The sequence below is a fragment of the Pelophylax lessonae genome (genome assembly GCF_965119305.1).
Source record: "Pelophylax lessonae genome assembly, chromosome: 3".
NCBI lineage: Eukaryota > Metazoa > Chordata > Amphibia > Anura > Ranidae > Pelophylax > Pelophylax lessonae.
In genome coordinates, this window is record NC_138770.1 from 422644916 (window position 1) to 422668041 (window position 23126).

At 39.1% G+C, this 23126-nt stretch overlaps 1 protein-coding gene across 1 annotated transcript in view; it reads left to right on the forward strand.

Annotated features, from left to right (window-relative positions):
- The window catches only part of RSPO3 (R-spondin 3), a 121876-nt gene that overhangs the window by 68219 nt on the left and 30531 nt on the right, over positions 1-23126 (forward strand). The window contains exons 2-3 of the mRNA XM_082252401.1: positions 11770-11961; positions 12888-13034. Coding sequence (XP_082108527.1) covers positions 11770-11961; positions 12888-13034 — 339 coding nt within the window. The remainder of the gene's footprint in view (positions 1-11769; positions 11962-12887; positions 13035-23126) is intronic.

Consider the following 23126-nt stretch of genomic DNA (forward strand, 5'->3'; position numbering starts at 1 on the left):
AACAGAAATCCCATTGTGGAAACTTGTTCTACACCAAATGGAAAAACTTGTAAAATAACTTGTAATAAAAACTGGTATAAATTGTAAAATGTATCATCACTTGATAAAGGTCACCAGAGAGGTAATGCAAACCTGACAGAGATCCTAACCTTTCCCTACACCATCCAAAAATAAAAAAATATATGGGTATAGATAAACTTTAAAGTAACAGTACCTTTACGTTATAGTGTAATTTACACAGTATAGTAACACATAATAACAGCAGAAATGGAAAAGATGAAATAACTCTAAGTCTGGTTTATGATAAAGATTACAGAGGCACAAATGTAAGAATACAAACCTGATGTCAAAAGAAAATTCCTTTACAGTACACATGGAGTGTATCACCTGCAATCTTCAATGCAATAACATTAAATCCCCTATAAAAGAAGAAAAAATAATGAGGAAAAAAGTACAGGTCAATTGGTACCTCCTGCATTACATAAAAGTGATAAACCAGGTGAAAGAACAAAGTTTAATCTTAAACGGTTGTGCGACTCAATAGGGCTGATTTATAAAAAGTTTAGAAAAATAGGGCTGTTGCTCATTACCCATTACAGCCAAAACTGGCTTCTAATCCTAAAGTTGCAAAGGAATATGACTGGTTGCCACAATCAACTGCTCATCTATAGCTCTTTACTTTGGTCAGATTTTTTTAAATTCTTCCAGTGCCATAGTGAGATATATTTTAGATTGTAAGCTCTAACGAGCAGGGCCCTCTGATTCCTTTTGTTCCAAATTGTAGTGTAACTGTAATGTCTGCCTTCATTTTGTTAAGCGCCACGCAAACTGTTGGCGCTATATAAAACCTGTATAATAATAATAATAATATATATATATATATATATATATATATATATATATATATATACACACTGCATATGCTTGAATGAAACATATGTCTTTATGTATCCTTTTTGTTAACAAAGGATCACATGGATTAATAAAGAGGTTGTGTATGGGAAACATGAAGACAAAAGCAGAACTGTTTACATCTATTAAAAAATAGTGTAATTTCAATAAAAAAAACTTTATCCAAAAAGGAGCTTGTCCATTGCAATAGACCTGCCGAGTCTATGTGGGAAAAAGCACACAAACCACAGCTAGCCATTGAATTATGGTCAGAATAGTCTGAGAATGGCACACAGAGTCCTGCTCATCACATGGTGACTTGACTCACTTTTGGTGATATAAATTTTAGGGTTCAACCCCTTTGGCAACACTACTATATATATATATATATATATATATATATATATATATATATATATATATATATTTATTTTATTTTTAGCAGCACGGTGACTTTGTGGTTAAAACTACTGTCTTGCTATCGTTCAAATCCTAATCAGTACATTAGCTGCATGGAATTTGCATGTTCTCCTTGTACAGGTTTCCTCCGGATGATACTCCAGATTCCCCCTACACTTCAAAGACACACTGGTAGGTTAAATGGCTTCTGTCTAAATTGCCTTAGTATATGTATTGTGAGAGTGATAGTTCCTGTCACTGTATAAATGGGTTTTAACTGGACACAGGACAGATATGTTGTGACCAGAGAAAACTGTGTCTTACGTTTTCTCTGGATTTGGTAAGTCTAGATCGGGGCTGGAAGCTTAAAGGCTCCAAAGAGTATTGGGTGGGATGGAGCCTTCAGTCCATTGTCCAGGGTGTTGTAATTACCGGCAGCCTGTGCAAGATGTTTAGGGGCCATATAAGGCAGAACTGAACATAGCTCAAGGCAGGTGGAGTTGGAGCAGTTGCAGTTGCTGCCATTTAGAAAGAGACCCCTGTCAGGAGACCTGGTTGTTTCTGTTGGGAATTGCATCTCTGGTGAGAGGGACCTCTTGACCAAAGAACTGGGAAGGTCAGGATGGCTTTGCCAACCTAGGAGTACGAGAGATGGTCTGGGAGGCTAGGAAAGCTGAGATGGCCAGTGAGTCCAGGGAAGGTCAAGTCCAGAAGTCTCTGAGGGAGTGAAGAAACCCTGGGGGGGCTGGAGAACCATGTTTGGAGACCAGGAGTGGGCCCAGGCAGCAAGGCTGAGTGAGCCAGGTGGCTCAGTATTTTTTGTTTGTTGTGTTTGCTGAAGAAGGACTCCTGCTTGGAAAACCTGCTGTTATAAGAACTATCATTCTTCTTCTTTGTAATAAAAACAGGCTGTCACGCCCTTAAACCAAAATGCTGTCTGCCATGGACTCACAGTAAAAATACACCTACCACTGAGCTAAACACCCACTATATCACAGTATGTACTGTATGCATGTGAGATAAGGACCCTAGATTGTTGGCTTTTTGAGGACATGGCTTGATAAAAACTTACAATGTATAAATTGTCAGCTCTTTATACTGTAAATACCTGTAATAAATAAAAATAAGCAACAATGTGAAAACACTCTTAATATAATTGATCAAGGTATACTATAAATGTTTCATGAATACAGATTGTCTTTCACTTTACAGAACAGAAGTTTATTCTGTTATACGAGGTGGCATACTTATTCAATTGGGTACTTAAGCTTATTTTCCACTATATTTCTCCTTCCAAATTCACCTGTTTGGTAACTGTAGCATTACTTATATTTTAGTGGCTTTTAAATAGGTATAAAGGTGCATTAGGTATAAAGGTACATCACACTTGAAAGTAAATTTAAGGAATTTATATGAGTTCACAGTTCCCAGGTAATTCCAACGCATTTCTGCGCCCCCTTCATCAGCGCTGAAGAAATGAACAGACTTGGACTAGTGGTGTGATACGATTTTGGAGCATGTAATGAGACTGGATCAGAACTGTCAGGTCGGATACCTTGGGTTACACTAGAGTTCATTTGCCAGAACAAACATACCATTGCTTATCTTTTTTTATGGAAAATCTAGTTGTCTGGCTGATGTGCTTATCTAGTGGTTTCAAGAGTTTCCAAGTTCTAGATCTAAAACAGTATACAAATAAGGATTCCTTTCTTCACTATTTTTTATTGGCTGTTTGCCTGTGACTCGGGGTATTAAAGGCAGAGACAGCCAGGCAGCCAGCATATTCATAAAGGCTTTAGTGATGACAGTCTTTACATTTATCTTAAACAAGAGTAAAAAACAAGTACTGAGAGAGATATGAGGGGCCAGCCATTGCATACCTCCTTACGATCATGCTAGTTGTCTGGCAATCACTGGTTTTAATACTCCTAATCTGCATATTTGTTATAAGAGAGTGACTTAAAGATATTAAAGTCACCAAACCATTGTGAAAATTAGGCAAGCATACATTTTTGGAAGGAGAGGTATAAATTGGCAACTTTCAGGCTTCCTTCACTACAGAAACTACCTAATGATGTTGCAGCTAGTTTGAAGAACTCGGTCATGTACCTGATGGGAGAGTCTGAAGTGTAGAGGAAGGCCTCTCCCACAGCTCTGGCTCAGGGACCACTGTTAGTGAGACAGTGGCCACAAGAGCACGGTGAGGTACAAGAACCTGGAGAGTGTCCAGCAGACCACACGGATGAGGTGCAGGTGCTTTGCCAGGAACAGATCAGATGGCCAAACAGAAGATAGCAGCAGGAGCAGCAGACCCAGGACTTGGCAGACAACAGGCTAGCGGTTGCTTGGCTGGCAGGTGACTGGTCACAGGTGCAGGTTAGACTTGTAACATCTGGCAGGTGGATGACCAGCAAGGACCAGATAAGTAGCATACAGAGCCGAGCAGTCAATAAAACAGGGTGAATGGTCAGACGAGCCAGGTCAGCAACACACACTCAGGTGCAGGCATGAACAGCAGGTAGAAGAATGTTCAGGATACAAGCCAGAATCAACAAGCAACAATGGAGCAGGTAGATGAGCAAGAGGCAGAGCAGAATCCAAAGACAGACCAAGGTCAGGGCACATAGCGATCAAGCGTGGTTGGGACGAGCCGGGTCAATCACAGCAGGCAAGTATATAGAGAATGCCATACTGATGGAGGTAAAGCCCCACAGGGGTATAGCAAAGAGGTTAATAACTAGACAAGTTCAACTGGTATATAATGGAATGAAAGGGAATATTTTATTTGAAAAATACAGGAACTTAAAGTACAATAGTGATATAAACACAGCGTGCACATACACCTGCCCGAAGGGTCAGATATGTATATTTTTAGTAAAACAAACAACAAAAAAACTTGAATGGACACACAAGACTAAGGCAATAAATAAGACAATATAAAAACAAAGAAATCACATGATAACGTCCGGACGTGTGTGAAATGATGTGCAAATTGATCAACGAGGTGCAAATTTAAATAAATAACATCAATATTGCACTATGCCCGTATCGGCCTGATGATTATGGAGATATCCATTTCAAGTAATCTTATGTAGTATAACATCCATGTATAGCTGTAATTGTGTCATTGTCACTTATTTGTTAACATAATGTCCATAGGGGAACCCAGTAGTTTCGTATCCTGAACGGATAGTGACTATCAGCGTTTTCCAAATTGATTGGGCCCCTGTTATGCATGACAACAGTATACCTACGGATGTGATGAGGACTATGATGGTAATTAGCAATATGGATAACTGCAGAATTAGATGTGGAACGCTAATATGGATAAAGTATATAGTTCCAAGACATTTTCTGTATATATAACAGAATGATTATAAGGAGTTCCAATGTTCAAGGCCCTAGTGAATCTTACTGCCCTCCTATCGGTATCCATAGTTCATAGGATGTCACTTACTGCCTTGCAGTGATGTCTAGTAGTCGATGATACAGGGTCTTCTCAGGGAAGTGTATAGTCCTGTTGTTATCCCATTGTGAATGTATCCAGATGGATAAGGTAAGGTGATGTAGGTAAGATCACTGTTCAGCGTCCAGAATGCCGATTGACTGCAGCTATCCATGGCTCGTGCCAAACCGGAAGTTCGGAAGTCCTTTTGCGGCCTTTCACGCAAATGCAGAATTCAAAGACGGCTTTCACTGCCTCTGTCCGTGACCTACCAGTGACATTGACGCATTTCACTATGTGCTGGCATAGTTTCTTCAGGAACAGGCACAGAAACACATGAAAAGAGCCGCAGAACACACAGCACTGGCTAAAACAACTGCTGCACTTAAATAGTCCCTTTGGTGCCAGTGTCAGCGGCGGGTGCGCGCAAACTTGCACATGCACACGTGCATGTGCAAAAAGGTACACGGCTATGCACAATAAAATGAGCATCTGTATGCACCCTGAAGCTTCATCTGTACTATGGCCAGCAACCCCTGACAAACTCGTGCAATTGACATTATATTTTTGGCAAATAATGAAACACTTTACTTAGCTTGAACCTTGTACCATGAATCTTCACTGTGCTGGAGCATTATCCCTGCAAATTAGATTGAACTCAAAAACATTAGGCACAAGTCCCACGTTGCCTCTGGAGAACATCTCTATTTTAGCACATTAATGGTGATGAGAGAAAGGAGAGAGTGCAGAAAAAGATTTTAGTCTATGGACAAAAACATAGAACAGCTAAGTATGTAATCAGCAGAGTCAGATTACATGCAACCTTCTCATTCTTTGTTTTCTTCTCTTCAATGACATTTCAGCAATATATGATAGTCACATATTTTTTTGCCCTTTTTTCAGAAATCTTTGCCAGAACTATATACCAGATTGGGTAGATGGTCCCTCTTATTTACAATAGTAGCATAAGTGAGCTCCCTAATTCCCTGATTCCGGTGAAAATGAAAAACGAAACAAAATCTAATTAATTCCCAAACTATTAGAGTCTATTCAGGATTTAAATCTTTGTTAAAGGAGAACTTCATTCTGTAATCTCACATATTATTGGGTTAGAATTTTTCAGGTCTTTTTTTAAGGATTCTGTGGAGGAAAAAAAAGGTGTTTTATTAAAGTCCTTGCTCTGCCGGAACAGTGATAGCACACCATTGGCTCAATTCACAAATCAAATACACCAGGATAAGTATCCTTCATTTCAGCCATGCAATTGTAATTTTCAAATCTCGTTTGGCTCATCTTAAAATAACTGTCACTTTTTTTTTTAAAGAAAAGGAACCTCATCCTGGTGTGTTAGCTTTGTGAATCAAGCCTAATGTCAATTGATCTAACAGTATAACCTGTTCAGAAGTGAACTGATGGTGGAAAAAACTTTTACTGGACACTGGAATCAGTTACCAGCTGGTGTGGCAGTTTTTACAATCTCAACTTGTGCTGCCTTGGGAGAGTCTAAAGGACAATACCTTTCTCAGCACCCAAAACAAACTAATGATTTCTACAGATTTCAGGTAAAAGAGAAAGTTATTATTAGTTATATTTGTTGTTTCATTATTTATGTGACTTTAAATATAGTTTGATGTCAGTTATGGATCGCCTTTTGAGTTGAGAAGTATTGGCTAAAAACGTAAAAGCTGTGAGTTCCATTGTTTTAGGTGATATAAACCCTTCAAATTTTTAATGCTATCAAGTTGTTTCACTCAATTTCAAACTGTGATTCTGCTAAATTCTCAAGCAATCCTTTTACAAACTGTTATCTTTTTAGTGTCATCAATCACTTCTGCTTGGAATATGTTGGGAATTTGAGTGATGCAAAGTGACAATTTTTTCACAGTTTTCTTTTTTACTCTAATGAGGCATAGACAAGTTTTTTTGGAAATACCCCATTGTAATTTGCTTGTAACCACAAGCTCCCAGCAATGAATGTGAACTTTCGAGCAGTTTACATTCTTTATTTAATCACATTCCTTTACTGATGTGTGGCTGGATACTGTTGAATATGAAATGTCAGCTGTCTTTATTTTTCATTTATAAGGAAATTAATATGAGAGGTAAGAATGGCTCGTTATGTTGTGGGACATCAAATTCTATCTAAAGTCAAAACTTTTTTGTTTTGTTTTGAATAGGGTGGTAAGGGTTTAAAACCTGAGTCAGGCTTGTATTGCTATTTGCATCCAGGTTATGGAGATTCACTCTATTTAGCCTGGTAAAAATTATCACCAAGAATAAAAGTAAGGGAAAATCCACAAATTTGAGTTTTACCATAACAGAGGGAAAATCTTTGAGACAGTTACGGTAACAATTGCTAATAGGGTATTTCCATCACTTCTGGTTGTGTCGAACAGGGATTTTACACATTTCCTACTTCATCAAATCCTTGATTTTAGATATACTTGACTTTTATGCAAATTTTCATTACAATAATCTAGCTACTTATGTTAAAGGTGTTTTACTTAGAGGAAAGGGAAAACCCCATGTTCATCTAATGCCTGGTACACAGGATATGATTATCAGACAAATGATCGTCTGTTTTTTTTTGCATGCTAGTCTCATATCGAAAATGAAGTTTACTAAAGTCACGAAAACTTTCACACAACAGAATATAAATGTAAAAGTGATGTAATGTGTTGTAGTGTTTTTGTATTGTATTTTCAAATGGAAAAATAGCAAAATAAAGTAAGTGTTCTTTCAGCAAAATTTAAACAGCCGTGTGCAATAAGTGTAGATATATAGTACACCAATAACCAATTACAACAAAAATGCTGCGCTAAAAATATAATAAAGTGTCAACAAAAATTTGACCATAAACTGAAGTTCGTCAAAACAACAAAAATAAAACAGTTCATATTGCTATGGCTATGGATGTAAAACATATAAAAGTGCTCCACTTCAGCCTTCACCCAATGCTTGGAAACACCCGTAGTGCCAGTGCTTCACCAACAGTAAAAATACACACTCACCAGAGGATATGCTGTCTAGAACAACAATAGGAGCTTTGTGTAAATGGCATCCAGCATCCCCACTTTTGCTCCACAGATGGCAGAACCAGACTGCTATAAGGGGCCACCAAACCTGCAGAGAATGGCAGCACGACCTCCAGCCCCTCACAGTGTAGCTCTATGTAGGTTTCATGCAAATGCGCATAACCAGGCGCTGTATTTTCGAACAATAACTGTACTGATTAAAGGGAAATTCGTACTATCTGGTATTGTATGAGAAAAATTTTCGTGCTTGTCCCATCAGATAATATTGCACAAATTGTCACGATCGGTTTTTGAAAGATGTGTACTAATGATCAGATTATCGTACGAGTACTTCAAAAGTGGTATTTTTTGTACCATTTTCTGATCATGTGTATGGGCCATTAGTTGTGGCAGAGGGAGTGTCCACTTTGACCTGCTTTGTAGTTGTCCTAGGCTGATGGGTAGCCACTGGGTGTCAATCTTTGTTAAGGAATCATGGATTCAGGAAAAAAAAGATACAATCAAATTTGCAAAGAGTAATCAATAGCATAGTGGGATGATGTTTGATCAGGGCAGCACATATTAAAGTGATTGTAAAGTCTTGTGTGTTTTATTTAAATAACAAACACGATTGCTTTAAAAAAAGGCCTGGATTCTTTCCTGGGTGTACTTAATATACAGTAAGTGGGTACTACATTTTTTTTTTAGGTACAGTTGATCCAGGGAATATCCGATTGCCTCTCGGGGATCAGGAAATCATTTTTTTCCCCTGCTGTAGCAAATTGGATCATGCTTTGCTGGGTTTTTTCGCCTTCCTCTGGATCAACTGCGGGTATAGGATTGTGTATATGGGATTGTATGGTTGGGTTTTCAATACTATTTTTTTTTTTTTGGTTGAACCAGATGGACTTATGTCTTTTTTCAACCTGACTAACTATGTAACTATGTAATATGGACTCTCACCAAGGAAGGTTAGACAAGCTTGTTATACTTACCTCCTCTATGCAGTAGTTTTGCACAGAGCAGCCCAGATCCTCCTCTTCTCGGGTCCCTCTTCACTGGTGCTGGCCCCTCTCTCTTGTTGAGTGCCCCCACAGCAAGTAGCTTGCTAAGGGGGCAACCGAGCCAAGCTGCAAGTCCGTGTGTCCATTCAGACATGGAGCTGCCCTTCAGCCCCGCACCCTCTCTCTCCTGATTGTCCGACTGACATTGATAGACAGCAGTGGGAGCCAATGGTGCCGCTGCTGAGTCTCAGCCAACCAGGAGGGAGAGTCCCAGACAGTCGAGGGACTCGTGGACATCTATGGATAGAGATTGGGTTTAGGTAAGTATTATGGGGTGCTGGGGTGGCTGTTACATACAGAGGGCTTTTTATCTTATTGCATAGTATACATTAAGATGAAAAAACCTTCTGCCTTTACAACTCCTTTAAGGAACTAGAGGATATTAATAAGTATTTGCAGATGGGAATCCATTGTCAACATTAGTATAAAACCTAACCTAAGAGGAATGATACCCATCAAATGGAAATAGCTTTAAAACTGGGGAACTATTTCAAGCCAAGATTGTTTACATATCAACATCCAATTTCAAAATTGTGCTGATTTAACCTGAAATTCCAACATGTGTGGCACATTATGGGGGATTAACAATGACTAGTGCATGCCAAAAATGTGTCAATATATCTATATTACCACTTTATTAGCACTTCCTGTAACAATCTAATAAAAATGATGCACAGCAACTCATTAATTTGTTTCATGGTGGTGGTGTTATACTCTCTCCTTGCTGCAGTGCTGATCATTGTTTTCTGCCCCCCCCCCCCCCCTACTACTGTACTTATGTCACTCTAGTAATGTTATATAATTTAGAACTGTTTTTAAATTAAAATATTGGCACAAGAGCTTTATTGCTTTGGTGCACACAGTTGAACTTTTATAGAAAGTGTCGCATAGCATTTTTGATGTGATTTGGTCCAATTGGTGTGGCAAGATATTGAATTTGTGTAATGCAATTGTTGATTTGGCACACAGTAAATGCACTTATATTTACTCTGAAAAAAATTATGTAATCCCCTTTTCTTATCCCCCTGACTATCTTTAATTTACACATATGGCTTTATGCTGCAGATTCTGTAAAGAATTGACAATCCTGACAGAAGCCACACACTGACTTAGTGGTTAGCACAGTTTGGTTCCTAGTTTGAATCCTGGCCAGGATGCTATCTGCATGGAGTTTGTGTGTTCTCCTTGTGCTTGTGTGGGTTTCCTCCCACACTCCAATGATATGCTGATAATGTTGTTGATGTTACTTGGCTCCTGTTCAAATTGTCCCTGGTGTGTGTGTGTATACAGTATATGGATGTGAAATAGGGACCTTAGATTGTAAGCTGCTAGAGAGTAGGGCATGATGTGAAGTACAGTATGTAAATTGTTGGCGCTATAAAAATACCTTTACAAAAATAAAATGTGTTTTGTTATGATTATCAATGCAAGAATTTCATTTTCAGATCATGGATTACAGTGAAAAAAAAAAAAAGTTAATTTATTAAAATGACTGCTAAGCACTAATTACTGCTAAGACACTCTCCAAAGTGTAGAGAACCCTTTCCCTCTTTATCTTTTAGGCAGGGGTGTGATGAATGGCAATGCAATCAATGTTTTGGTGGTGTAGGCTGATCAAATATAGGTAATACTGTGGTGGAGGAGCCTCAATATATTTTCTACACTGTCCTGGTCTTCTTCAGGGCTCAATGTGTCTGCCCAGTGATAAAATACAAGTCACTAATGGACTAATGGGCCTCTATCAACCAAAGGAGAAGTTAATCTACGACTGCAGATGATTTAACAAGAATAAATGTTGGTATTGTGCTGAAGATTTCCACAATACCTTGACTTCTCTCCATATGTCTTTCTTGTTTACTGTTGGCTATAAGGACATGAAACTTTACTATGCAGTCCATAGACCTTTGTTTTGATTCCTCATGACCATACTTCCATATTAGGATAGTATAGGAACAAAATGGGGCATATATCGGGATTTTAAGGGTACCGTCAAAGACCAATATCAATGGTGTCACACTGTTGCACAAATTGTATTAAAAATGTTGCTTTAATATGAAAAAAATAAATATTTACAACAAACTACACGGAAAAGACAGGGGAACACATCAATTATACATAAATCAATGCATAAAATCAATCAATACATGAAATCAGCATGTGCATATCCTCATATCTTGAAGAGGCGTCACCAGGAAGTACTGTTGGGCCAGACAAACCAATCTGGTATTTCCTAAGGTGAACCCCAACCCGCTACCTTACATGTTTCACGGTGTGAACCGCTTCTTCAGGGGTATAGGGGTATAGAGGGATACTCAAGAGGATGGCTGCAGAACAATTAAACAAAAATTATAATAGAACATGTGCATTTAAACGCAATACAATATATATAGTCTATTTACGTGTATATGGAGACAACCACTTGGACCACTACACGTATCACAAGATGATTAGCATCTAAATATGTATGTATAGAAAATCACAACTTTCAAGTAGACATAGAGATCAAAGTAGCGCATGGATAATCCCACCTGATAGGCTGTTGATCTGCAGATACCGCAGGAGACCGCACTAGGGACATTTTTAATACAATTTGTGCAACAGTGTGACACCATTGATATTGGTCTTTGACGGTACCCTTAAAATCCCGATATATGCCCCATTTTGTTCCTATACTATCTTGAATGGCATGGGATGTGGTACCTTTAAAATCACTACATTTAAAAATATGAGCTATTTTTGATATACTTCCATATTAGTATGGGTGTATATGCATATTTTATTAACATGTCATATGTCTCATAGACTCATATGGGATATTATATTATATGGAATATTGTATTTTATAGTGAATATTATATTTGATTTAAAACAACATATTAGAACTATATTATATTATAAACTTTTTGAATGAATACTAAAGTAATCTTATCTATCTATCTTTATCTTCTTCTCTCAGTGCATCCCAATGTGAGCCAGGGCTGCCAAGGGGGATGTGCCACATGTTCCGATTACAATGGCTGCATAACATGTAAACCAAGACTGTTTTTTGCTCTAGTAAGGAATGGTATGAAGCAAGTTGGGGTTTGTCTTTCATCTTGCCCAAATGGATACTATGGAATGCGCTCTCCAGGAGTTAATGAGTGTAAAAGTAAGTAATGGATATATAGAACATAATGCGCAATTTACTAAAGTTGTTACACTTTCAATGCAATATGTGAGCAATGTGATTATTTGCACAAACAGCTCCAAAAACGACTATTATTTTGAAGATTCGTTTCAGCAGTAGATGTATAGTTTGATATTATGTGCATTTTAGGACTAGGGATGATCGAACTTTTGAAAAGTTTGGTTCGACCAGAACTGATAAGTTGCCTATCTACACTATATTAAAGTATTATCTATTAGTTGCTTTATTACATTCTATTAGAGTGTAATTAAGCAATTGATAATCAGATTGAACGTCTAACGTCTGCAGCACACAGTAGCCAGCAGAGAGAAGCATGCCTGTATAAAGAGATGCTGGGGATGTGTTCTTTCATATGCCACAAGGGCTTTTTAAAGAAGATCTGAAGTAAGGTTCTGTGGTATTTACAGGAGCCTGCAAGCCCCTTCCACTAAATTCAAACTTGCTATAGAGCAAATGCCAGCAGAAAATCATAGTGATGACACCACTAAATCATACAAGAGGTATTTCTTGAAAATGAAATGATTTCATAAAAAAATAATTAATTGCATGTTGACTGGGGGGGGGGGGGGGGTTAATCACCAGTGCTCCCCATATCTTGTACCAGTACCCGGTATTTTGCTTTGTTCCTAGGGGCTGGGCAGAGTGTTGGGGAGTTGAAAGGAAGTTAAGTATATGAAGAAAACAAGTTTACTTTAAAAACAAAAAAAACAAAGATACTTTTCCATCCTGTGATCCTAAAAACGTTGATAATATGTCAATATTTCAAATGCAAGGACCCAGGATCCTTGTAGGTTGCTACTAATTTTATAAACCTTTAGGCATTAAAATAGATACAATTCCATTATCGTTTCCCTTTGGAATTAATTGAGTCTTCTCTTTGGTTTTAGGATGTAAAGCTGACTGTGAAACATGTTTCCACAAAAGCTTCTGCACGAAATGTAAAGGTGGTTTTTATTTGCACAGTGGAAAATGTCTTGACACATGTCCGGATGGGTTTGAAAACAATAATCACAGCATGGAATGCAGTACTATTGGTAAGTTATTACTTAAATGTTGTAAACCATAGTAGATGTGAGCATTAGTGAAAACAATCATTTGGATTATATATAATATGTGTAACAATGTTTTTTTTGGACCCGTGTTCTGTTGTTGCTGAGTTCTGCTCACCAGAACCACAGGGGCCATAAAGCTCAGCCACAACTACTGTATATGTAATCGTATGCTTACATAGTTTGTGAGGTTGAAAAAAGACATCAGTCCATCCAGTTCAACCTATGATTTTGTGTGTGTTTGCTGTTAACCGTACATTGTATACCCCTGTATGTTGTGGTCTTTAAGGTGCCCATCTAATAGTTTTTTTAAACTATTGATGCTCCCTGCTGATACGACTGCTTGTAGAAGAGAATTCCACATCCTTACTGCTCTGACAGTGAAGAACCCCATACGTATTTTAAGGTTAAACCGTTTCTCCTCTAGTTTTAGTGAGTGGCCACATGTCTTATTATATTCCCTTTCTCTAAAAAGTTTGTTTCTTATGCTAGGGTCATCACCAGTACAGTATTTTTACATTGATATCATATCCCCCCCCCCCCCACTCAATCTTCTCTTCTCCAGAGACGATTGATTAGTAGGTACAATGCCTTAGCCCTTTGCATTAGCCTGCTAAGCACCAGACAGTGTAAGCAAGCAATAAATAGACCATCAACAGAGGGGAATCTGATATTTTTTATTGCATTATCTCTGAACACTCATACGCACTGACTCAGACTAGGTGAGCTCTATTTTTTACAAAACTGGATCCAAACAGAGTATAGATGCAAGCAAGCAAACAAAGGCAATACTTTACTTGGTTAAATGTTTTTCCAATGTATGGGATGAAAACCACTATATATTCAGAGCTACTTCTGAACTGTACCACCAAACTAGAAAAATGAAAGCTACTTTAATGTTTTAGCAAAGTGCCTTCTGACTCTTTTGCAGATCGCATACACTCTTCCTTTGCCTTACAGTACTTTTTCCCTCTTCTGGACATGTGTTAGCTAAATCAGGAGTACTGCAGAGTGAAAGAGGACATAGTATGTGACAGAAGAGTCAGAGGCACTTTGCTGGTCAGGAAACATTAAAGAATATCTTACTCCATCATTTCATATTTCTAAAATGTGCCTGTTGTGCCATGTACTTGTGTTAAAAAGTGTAATTTTCTCTTTTTATTGTTTCCTTTGTGTGTAATACCTGGTGAATCTGCCAGCTCTCTCCTGCTTTTATGTTTCAAACTGACCACACAAGGCATGGTAGCACATTCATCTCAGTGTGGTCAGTTTTTGTCTGTGCTGGAAGCACAACTTGCCTGTTCAGACTTGTGCTGACAGCCCCCCCTGCACAACCATTCACTGGGAAAATCAGTATATTGCTGTTTCTCCATCCCCACCTCTAAAGACCCTTTATGCAGCTAAGAAAAGTGGTGATTATGTAATCAATAGTTGGGTGGTCTGTACACTGCAGAAGTAGGTCTGAATATAAAGTAGACAGTAAGCTGGCTCCAATAGCTCATTCTATTGATAGTGTTTAATTATAAGGGCAAGAGCTAGTAGATGTGCCTGTGGCAGAAAAAATGTCTTAAAAGAGTAGTGCAGGAATTAAAAATAACAAACATACATTCTCACCTAGATGGCTGCAACATCAATCTGATGTTGCAGCTCTGCCCCGCCAACTCTACACCAAGAATTAAGCAATCAAAGACCAAAGATCACTCAGTTCTCGTGTCTGCTATGAACACAGAGTGGTGAGTGACTGTCAGTCATTTTTCTGTGCTTTGCTCCTCCAGCATTCACTGGAGCATTGGACTCTGGAGAAGGAGAGAGCAGCTGCCGGTCAGGCATTTGGGTGGATCCCAACAATATCGTAGAGATCCTTACAGAGCCTGGACCTGTGACACTGAATCTGGGTCACAGGAGTGCAGAACTAAGTGCAGTCCTGTGACCAACAGCAGAAGTATGGCCAAAAGTGGTTTGGCCATAATTCTCCTTTAATACAGCCTTGCTGACGGTAGGCTGGAACTGTGCGGCGTGTTGCATAACATTCCAATCAATATCTAACTACATAGAAAAAAAAGCTTGGCCCAAGGAACTTTGGTGAAAGATACCAAAATATATATATTCTTCTAGATATATATATATATAATACAAAAAGTTTTTAATCATCTGATACACTTTATATATAATATATTAAAAACAACAGCATCATTTCGGTCAAAACATGTATGACACAGGATTAAATGGCATACAAAGCAGAAAAAAAGAGCATTGCCATCCAACAAAGATGTGCTGTGCTTGGAAGTCCTCTACGCATTTCACAAGATCACAGCTCGCTTCTTCAGGAGGTGCAAAAAGGAAAATATCATGAAGGTTTCTGAGTAGTCTTCAATGGTACATGATGGACCCTAAATGGTCATAGATACTCAAAAACATCTTCTCAGTAAATGGACATATTGAAAGCTGAATGGGACACACCCTTGGTCATCTCGTTTCCTTCCAAGAGATGAGGAGGGGTGGGGGAGTTCAATCGTCAAATCCCCGGTGAAAAGGACCACTAGAATGGCCAGTGAAAAATCTGCAGAGCCACAGAGGATAGAATATAAGTGTGCAGTTTCCAGGTCCAACCTTGCTGCGTCATACATGATTTGGCAGATGATGCTATTGTTTTTATTGTACTATATATGAGTGCATCAGATGAATAAAACACACACATATATATATATATATATATATATATATATATATATATACATATATATATTTATATATATATATATTCTTCTTGTTTTTCTTTTGCATTTTGGTATCGCTCTTCAAAGTCCCTTGGGCCAAACTTTTTTTAATGAATATACAATATGGGACTGAGAGACACCTACTGCCCCTGAATGACGAGCTTCTTATTTTGCAATATCTAACTACAGTTATGGGATCTATTATCCAGCATGCTTTTGATGGTTTGGAAATGAGGGTTATACAATTATTGATATTGTTCCAGGATAATTTACATTTCTAAAAATTGCCCCTGATGCCTTCAACACTTTCCAGTCACATTAAAAATATCATCTGAAAGCCTGTAGCTGTAGATTCATAGTAAATGCAACCATAATATATAAGCCTTATTTACTGAGAAGCTTCGGTTATTAGCCTTCTATTTGTCTTTTCACATTCCAGAAAATTTTGGATAACAGGTTTCAGTTAAGAGATCTTATACCTGTTAAAGCAATTCATTGCTTGGCAGTGTGAGTCTATAGCTAAATCCAGAAGTCTAAACATTCTCTTCTGCATTTTTGTATAAAACAGACTTTATCTCTTATTATGAAAAGACTTATGTCCTGTATAAAGTAAGGTGCTAAATCAAACAGACCATCAACTTGGTTCTACATATTATCTGGAACAATGTTAAACACTCCAAATACATTAGGCCTTGTTTAGGTTATTTTTACTCAGTTGCATATAATATTAAAAAAGAAAATCTATTTCAGTGCCATTTCAGGTATAAAGTTGTATAATAAATTCCACAATAAAACAAGAACAAATAAAAAAATAAATAAAATGGTATAAAACACCAGTCAACATATCAGACATAAAATATAGAGTACATATATAGTTTCCAATGCCAAAATACAAAAAAAAGAATCAAATACTAGCTTGTACTTCAGCAAAATTACAATTGGTTTCAAAGTGTGCCAAGGGTGGTCAAGCCTTCAAGGATAGAGGATTCTAAAGTTTCAGAGGGAGGGGTGATAAATAGTGGGGTTGTAACTAAAATAAAATGCTTACCTTGAAAGTAAAAGAAAAAAAGAGTACATTTTGATGTTGGGATTCTAGAAAATGTCTGCTACATTGGAAGGATTCTGTAGTAATGGAGGTTTGGGCAGGTTTATAACATCCCAGTGTTACATAGTTACATATAGTTACATAGTAGGTGAGGTTGAATAAAGACAATAGTCCATCCAGTTCAACCTGTGTAGGTGTGTGTGGCCGTAATCATCTCGCATACCCCTGAATGTTCTGATCTTTGAGATGTACATCTAAGAGTCTTTTGAAAGCAACCATACTTCCCGCAGAAACCACCTCTTGTGGTAAAGAATTCCACAATCTTGTAGCCCTAACAGTAAAGAATCCCCCATTTTGCCTGAGGTTAAAACGCTTCTCTTCTAATCACATTGTATGCCCTCGAGTCCTCATGCAATCCCTTCGACTGAATAGCTTTTTTTCTATGCCGAGATCACCATTGAGATATTTATAAATTGCTATCATGTCCCCTCTCAGGCGTCTCTTCTCCAGGGAGAATAAATCAAGCGATTGCAGACGCTCTTCATAATTAAGGATCTCCAATCCCATAATCAGTTTAGTTGCCCTTCTCTGGACTCTCTCCAGCTCCAACACATCCCTCCTGAGGTGTTCAGTTTCCTTCTTCCTCCCAGTCTGGAAATATGCACTTCCTCCCGTTTCCCGGGAACACACACAATGTACAATGTACATAGTTCCCCCCGAGGCAGGTGGACTGGCTGGTCTCTACAGGCTGCACTGGAGAAGAGGTGATGCACCAGAGGGAAATGAAGTGGGTGGAGAGCCCATATATTCCAGGCTCAGCCTCTTCTGCTCTCTGCATGTCTCAGCAAAGTTGACAAGGATGAGCAGGGAATGTTGAAGATGTGGTGGATCATGCAGTGGCAGAGTTGATGGCTGGTAGGGGAGGTGCTGGCTAGCAGAAAGGTGTAGTGTCCGGGTTGTTTGGGTGCAGTGTCTGAGGTGTTAGGGTGCAGTATCTAGGGTGTTGAGGTGTTTGGTCTAGGGTGACAGGGGGGTGCAATGTCAGGCTGCAGAATCAATCGCATAACCTTCTAATCTAACGTGAATGCAAGGGGATTTAGTTAAAATGGGGACAGAGGCTATTAGAATTATTATTATTATTTTTACTATTATACAGGATTTATAGTACAGTTACAATACAATTCAATACAGGAAGAATCAGAGGACCCTGCTTGTTAGAGCTTACAATCTTAAAGTATTTAAAATTATACTTGTACTTATATCCCCCCAGACCTATGTATTGTGGTAATGTGCATTTTACTGCAATGCTAACATAAGATATACAGTATGTGGGGGTGTGTTGAGGTTCATTAAGAGTGGGGTTCACATGCGGCAGGTGCCAACGGACCCACACCACAATAAAAAAGGTGTTTTTTTTCCATTTCAATGCCTTGGAAGCCCATTCTTGATTAAACGTCTGCCTTAATGCAATGCATATTAACTTGTATGCAGTAGTGCACCACAATGGAACAGCATAGTGTAAAGGGGACCTTAATATTTTGATCTGCACTTCTGGCTTGTGATGTGTGAACTATATGGACTTTGTAAGGGACCAAACTGGCAGACAATTTAAGCTTTCCAAATGTTTTAGGAACAGCTTATTACAACGGTAGTAAACCACATCCTTTAAAAAAGAAAAAAACCCTGCAAGACAATGACATAATGTGCTAGTATGCAAGTTATTGCGTTTACTATCTAAGGGAAAGATTTCTGTCGTTTTTGGTGTTTTTTTTAAACAAGTAATGGCGGTGATCTGCAATTTTTTTTTGCGGGACTGCGACATTGCAGCAGACAGATCGGACCCTTGACTGACATTTTTGGGGGTACCAGTAACATTACTACAGTAATCAGTGCTATACATATGCACTGTTACTGTAAAAATGACACTGGCAGGGAAGGGGTTAATTTTTATTGGTGATCAAGGGGTTAATGTATGCCTGGTCAAAACAATTCAAATCTGTAAAGAAAAGCGCACGCAACCTCGGGCAATAACGCTTTAATAAAGGACAATAAAACAGTACATTGGAATTGCACTCACATTTTTTCTTTAAGACAATCGCTTTACAGTATTCCAACAGGAGCTACTCGCTCCTCCCGTCCCTCCAGATGGTGACTCTGCGGTCTCCTCATCCGCGGCGGTCCGTAGTAACAGCAGAGGCAGTGCACCCGTGCCTTGAATCCCCCACCTCGCAGCTCCGTACAACTTGTGGCTCCGGCTTTGGCTGAGGCTCTCCTGAGGCGCCGTAGATCACGTCGGTATAGTGTGCAGGCGCACTAGAACCGGCATCCGGTGACCAGGCAACACAGGAAGTGAAGGAGAGTGGGGATACAGTGGCGGCAGCCGCGGATGAGGAGACGGCAGAGTCACCATCTGGAGGGACGGGAGGTGCGAGTACCTCCTGTTGGAATGCTGTAAAGCGATTGTCTTAAAGAAAAAGTGTGAGTGCAATTCCAATGTACTGTTTTATTGTCCTTTATTAAAGCGTTATTGCCCGAGGTTGCGTGCGCTTTTCTTTACAGATTTGAATTGTTTTGATCCGCCCCCCCCCCCCCCCCCCCCAGTGGAGTGAGAGAGGAGCAGCAGCAACCAGGACATTTCAGCTAAAAAACATACAAACAAAGGAGGTGAACACATGGACAGCGCCATGGGCTGGTGAAGTACTCCTCTTTGTACTTGTTGTATATCAGCATGTGCAGGATTTGTCCTTTTTAATGTATGCCTGGTGCTTACTGACGTGTGTGGGGGGAGGGGACTGAGTGACACAGGGGCAGATCGCAGGTTCAGCTATGCTGAACCCTGCAATCTGACCCTGCCTGTCACTTAGGAGAATCGCCCGCTTTGTTTACAAAAGCAGGCCGATCTCCACACTCGATTCCCCGCCGCTCCTCCCCTGGCCCGACTCCCGCTGTGACTGAATACAGCGGGAGCGAGCCTCTGGCGGCGCGCACGCAGCGCCAAGAGACGGGAGTGTCTGGCGACGTAGGTCTACGTCGCCAGACGTTATCGAGCCACTTTGCCGCAGTAGAGCTCTAGTGAGCAGCGGTAAAGTGGTTAATAGACAAGCACATCTTTGCTGGTAAATTTGTGTGATTAATGTACTCATACTTGGCCTTAATATAACTCACTACACGCTCCTTTGACTAAGCACACGTGTGAAATAAAACATATAATCTAGGCTTTGAAATAGATGTATATATAAACATGTTAATTTTGTCTGTTTTGGCTCATTTTCAATATGCTTTTACGACTGGTTAAAATGTACCTTGTGTTTCCTTTGTAACAACACTTCTGATGTTAGAAAACAACAAAAATATGTATTAAAAAAATTCTGCTCATAACTTGAGACAAGGTAATTTAGAGGTATTTGCAAAATCTAACATCTGTTATGATCTAGAATTCAAAGCACGTTATTAGACGTTAAATGTTATTTTTTATTTTTAGAAAATGTGTTTGCCATGTGGAAAATTGTTTTTCACCTGAAAGTAATCCACGGGTTTATGGCAAAAAAACATGTAATAACTTGTTAAAAGATGAACTTGCATCTATGAATTCTCTATGTTATGACTAAATACATTCTTGGTAGCTTGAAGCCCAACTCACCTATTCTTGCAAAGCTGATATGGTAATTCAAGGAAGGACAGTAAAATAAAATATATTAACCTCCTGTCTAATTTTCACATGCACATGAATGTGCTTCCGAAGTCCATCCATGAGGCCTTCCTATATAAAAAAGCAATGTGCAAAAGCTTGTTGTGTGCTGTAATTTTACCAACAGTAAAGCTCATACAAATTAGCAGCCAGAATGATAGTTTGCAAGTGCCAGAGCCAAAAGAGCCTAAGGCAGCCCTTCTCAACCTTTTCAACACAGAGGAACCCTTGAAAAAAGTTTCCAATCTTAGGGAACCCCTGCTAAAAATGTCTTTATTTATAACACAGGATACATGTGTGTGATGGTCAGTGGGAATAATGCCCCTTACACTTGTAATCATTGGGAAGAACTACCCCCTTACAGATAGTTAAATAGATAAATGGTGTCAGCAGGGTGTTATGTGAGAGGCAAAAAATGCTCATTGCTCAAGGAACCCCTAGCAACCTCTGGAGGAACCCTAGGTTTCCAAGGAACCCTGGTTGAGAAACCCTGGCCTAAGGGGTTGATTTACTAAAGACATATGCAGACACAGTTGCTCCAGAGCTTAGTAAATGAGCAGAAGTTCTGGTGACTTCATTCAATCATGTGCAAGCAAAAGTGCTGTTTTTTTTTAACTTTCCTTACATGTGATTGGGTATTCTTTGTAAAGTGAAGCTTTACCTCATTTACTAAGCTCTGGAGGAATTGCTCTTGCAATGTGCATCTGTACTTTGCCACATGCACAGTCTATTTGCCTTTAGTAAATCAACCCCTGAGGGTATATAAAAAACCCTTGTACCTAACTTAGCATCAAAAGTAATTGAGGAAAGCAATCTGATAAAGAAATGTTCCATGACATCTACATGTACATTACTCCATTTTCTTTTCACCATGTGACAGTTACCTACTCTTGGTTGCTCATTTTCTTCACTTTTCTTAAATTTTTTTTTTTTTCAACACTGACAAAGCTCTATTTGAAGAGGGAAACATGTTAGGTTTGGGTGATTTGATTTTAGGAGCACCTTCTGACTTTATTTTCATTTAGATTCACATGATTTCATTTTTGTCTTTTCCCCCCTCCCCACCATTTTTCTTTTTTTGGAGGTGAGATATGCCTTGTGTCAATGCAGTCTTGATTAAGAGAGAAGCTTTTTTGTGGACATGGTAATATTCAGGGCTCATCCATCAGTGGTTATTTGTGTCCACGTGGATGAGTGTACCCCTATTACATATCTGAGAGACCGGAAGACAGATAGCCCACATCTTCTGTAAGACAGTATTTACTAGTATACTTTCTCTTTTTCTGTTCATTTAATTTGTATATGTGGCCAATAGATGCGAGGAGAGACAGATATACCCCCATCTCTTTATACCAGTTGGTGTTGGTGAGTAGACCTTGAGTTTATATATCCTCTAAACAGCCTGGAGCCTTTATATTGAATAAAGGAGGAGATTATAACCCTTGTATTGTCTATATGTATATATCAAGACAAGTTTCACCATTTAAACTTGGTAGATGTTCATAATACCACATAGAGATAGAACATTGATTCATATATGATGGCATTGACCTCATCCTATAGTTATCCATGTTATGGTCAATTCCATACCTTTTATGATTTACAATAAAGGTAAGTTTTAGTTAAGTGGCCTTTTTGTGCGTAGGGAAGCTTACCCTCATCCAGTTCTATTTTTTTTTTTTTTTTTGCCAACAGTTAAGTGTTATCAGTAGCACTGGCTTTTGTATATATATATGTACATTACTCTAGCTCAGGATTTCTCAACCAGGGTTCCGTGGAACCCCAGGGTTCCTCCTGAGGTTGCTAGGGGTTCCTTGGGCAATGGGCAATTTCTGCCTCTCATATAAGTTCCCAATGACACCATTGTTCCTTTTAGCTATCTGTAAGGGGGCAATTCTTCCCAATGATGACAAGAGTAAGGAGCATTCTTCCCACTGACTGTCACACTAATGTGTCATGAGTTGTAGATTTTTAATTCTTAGCAGGGGTTCCCCGAGACCAGAAATTTATTTCAAGGGTTCCTCTGTGTTGAAAAGGTTGAGAAAGGATCAGAAATTATGAGGAGAGTCACGCGCTGTCTGGGGGAATTGTGTAATTAATGCCCCGTACACACGTGCAGATTGTCGGCCGAAAAGATTCGGCCGACGACCGATCGGCCAATTGTAGGCTTGTCAGTATGATGCTTCCAACAGCCGACAGCGCACTTTCGGCCGAACAGAATCTGTCGTGCAAGCATTAAAATTTTTGTATGCCGACACCAGAACGGCCGATTGTTCGCCAGTCAGTACAGAATTCGGCTGACAGACAGCAGATTAGCAAGACTGGGCATGCTCATAAAAGAAAAAAGACAAGGAAAGTTAACCATCACATGACATCACTTCTGCAGTCGGCTGTTGTTGGCCGACAAAATTCGTGTGAAGTCTTTTGCAGTTTTCAACAGACACGACAGCCCTTGGACAAAAGACGGCCGATCGTTCGGCCGACAATCTGCACGTGTGTACGAGGCATAAGATATACCTTTCCCAGATGCTGCATGTACCAGTACTGCAATCCATGCAGTAAAAAAGCTGATAATAAGGGGTGGGGGATACTGCGCTTCTGGGAGGTGTTATGACTAGACTTACAAT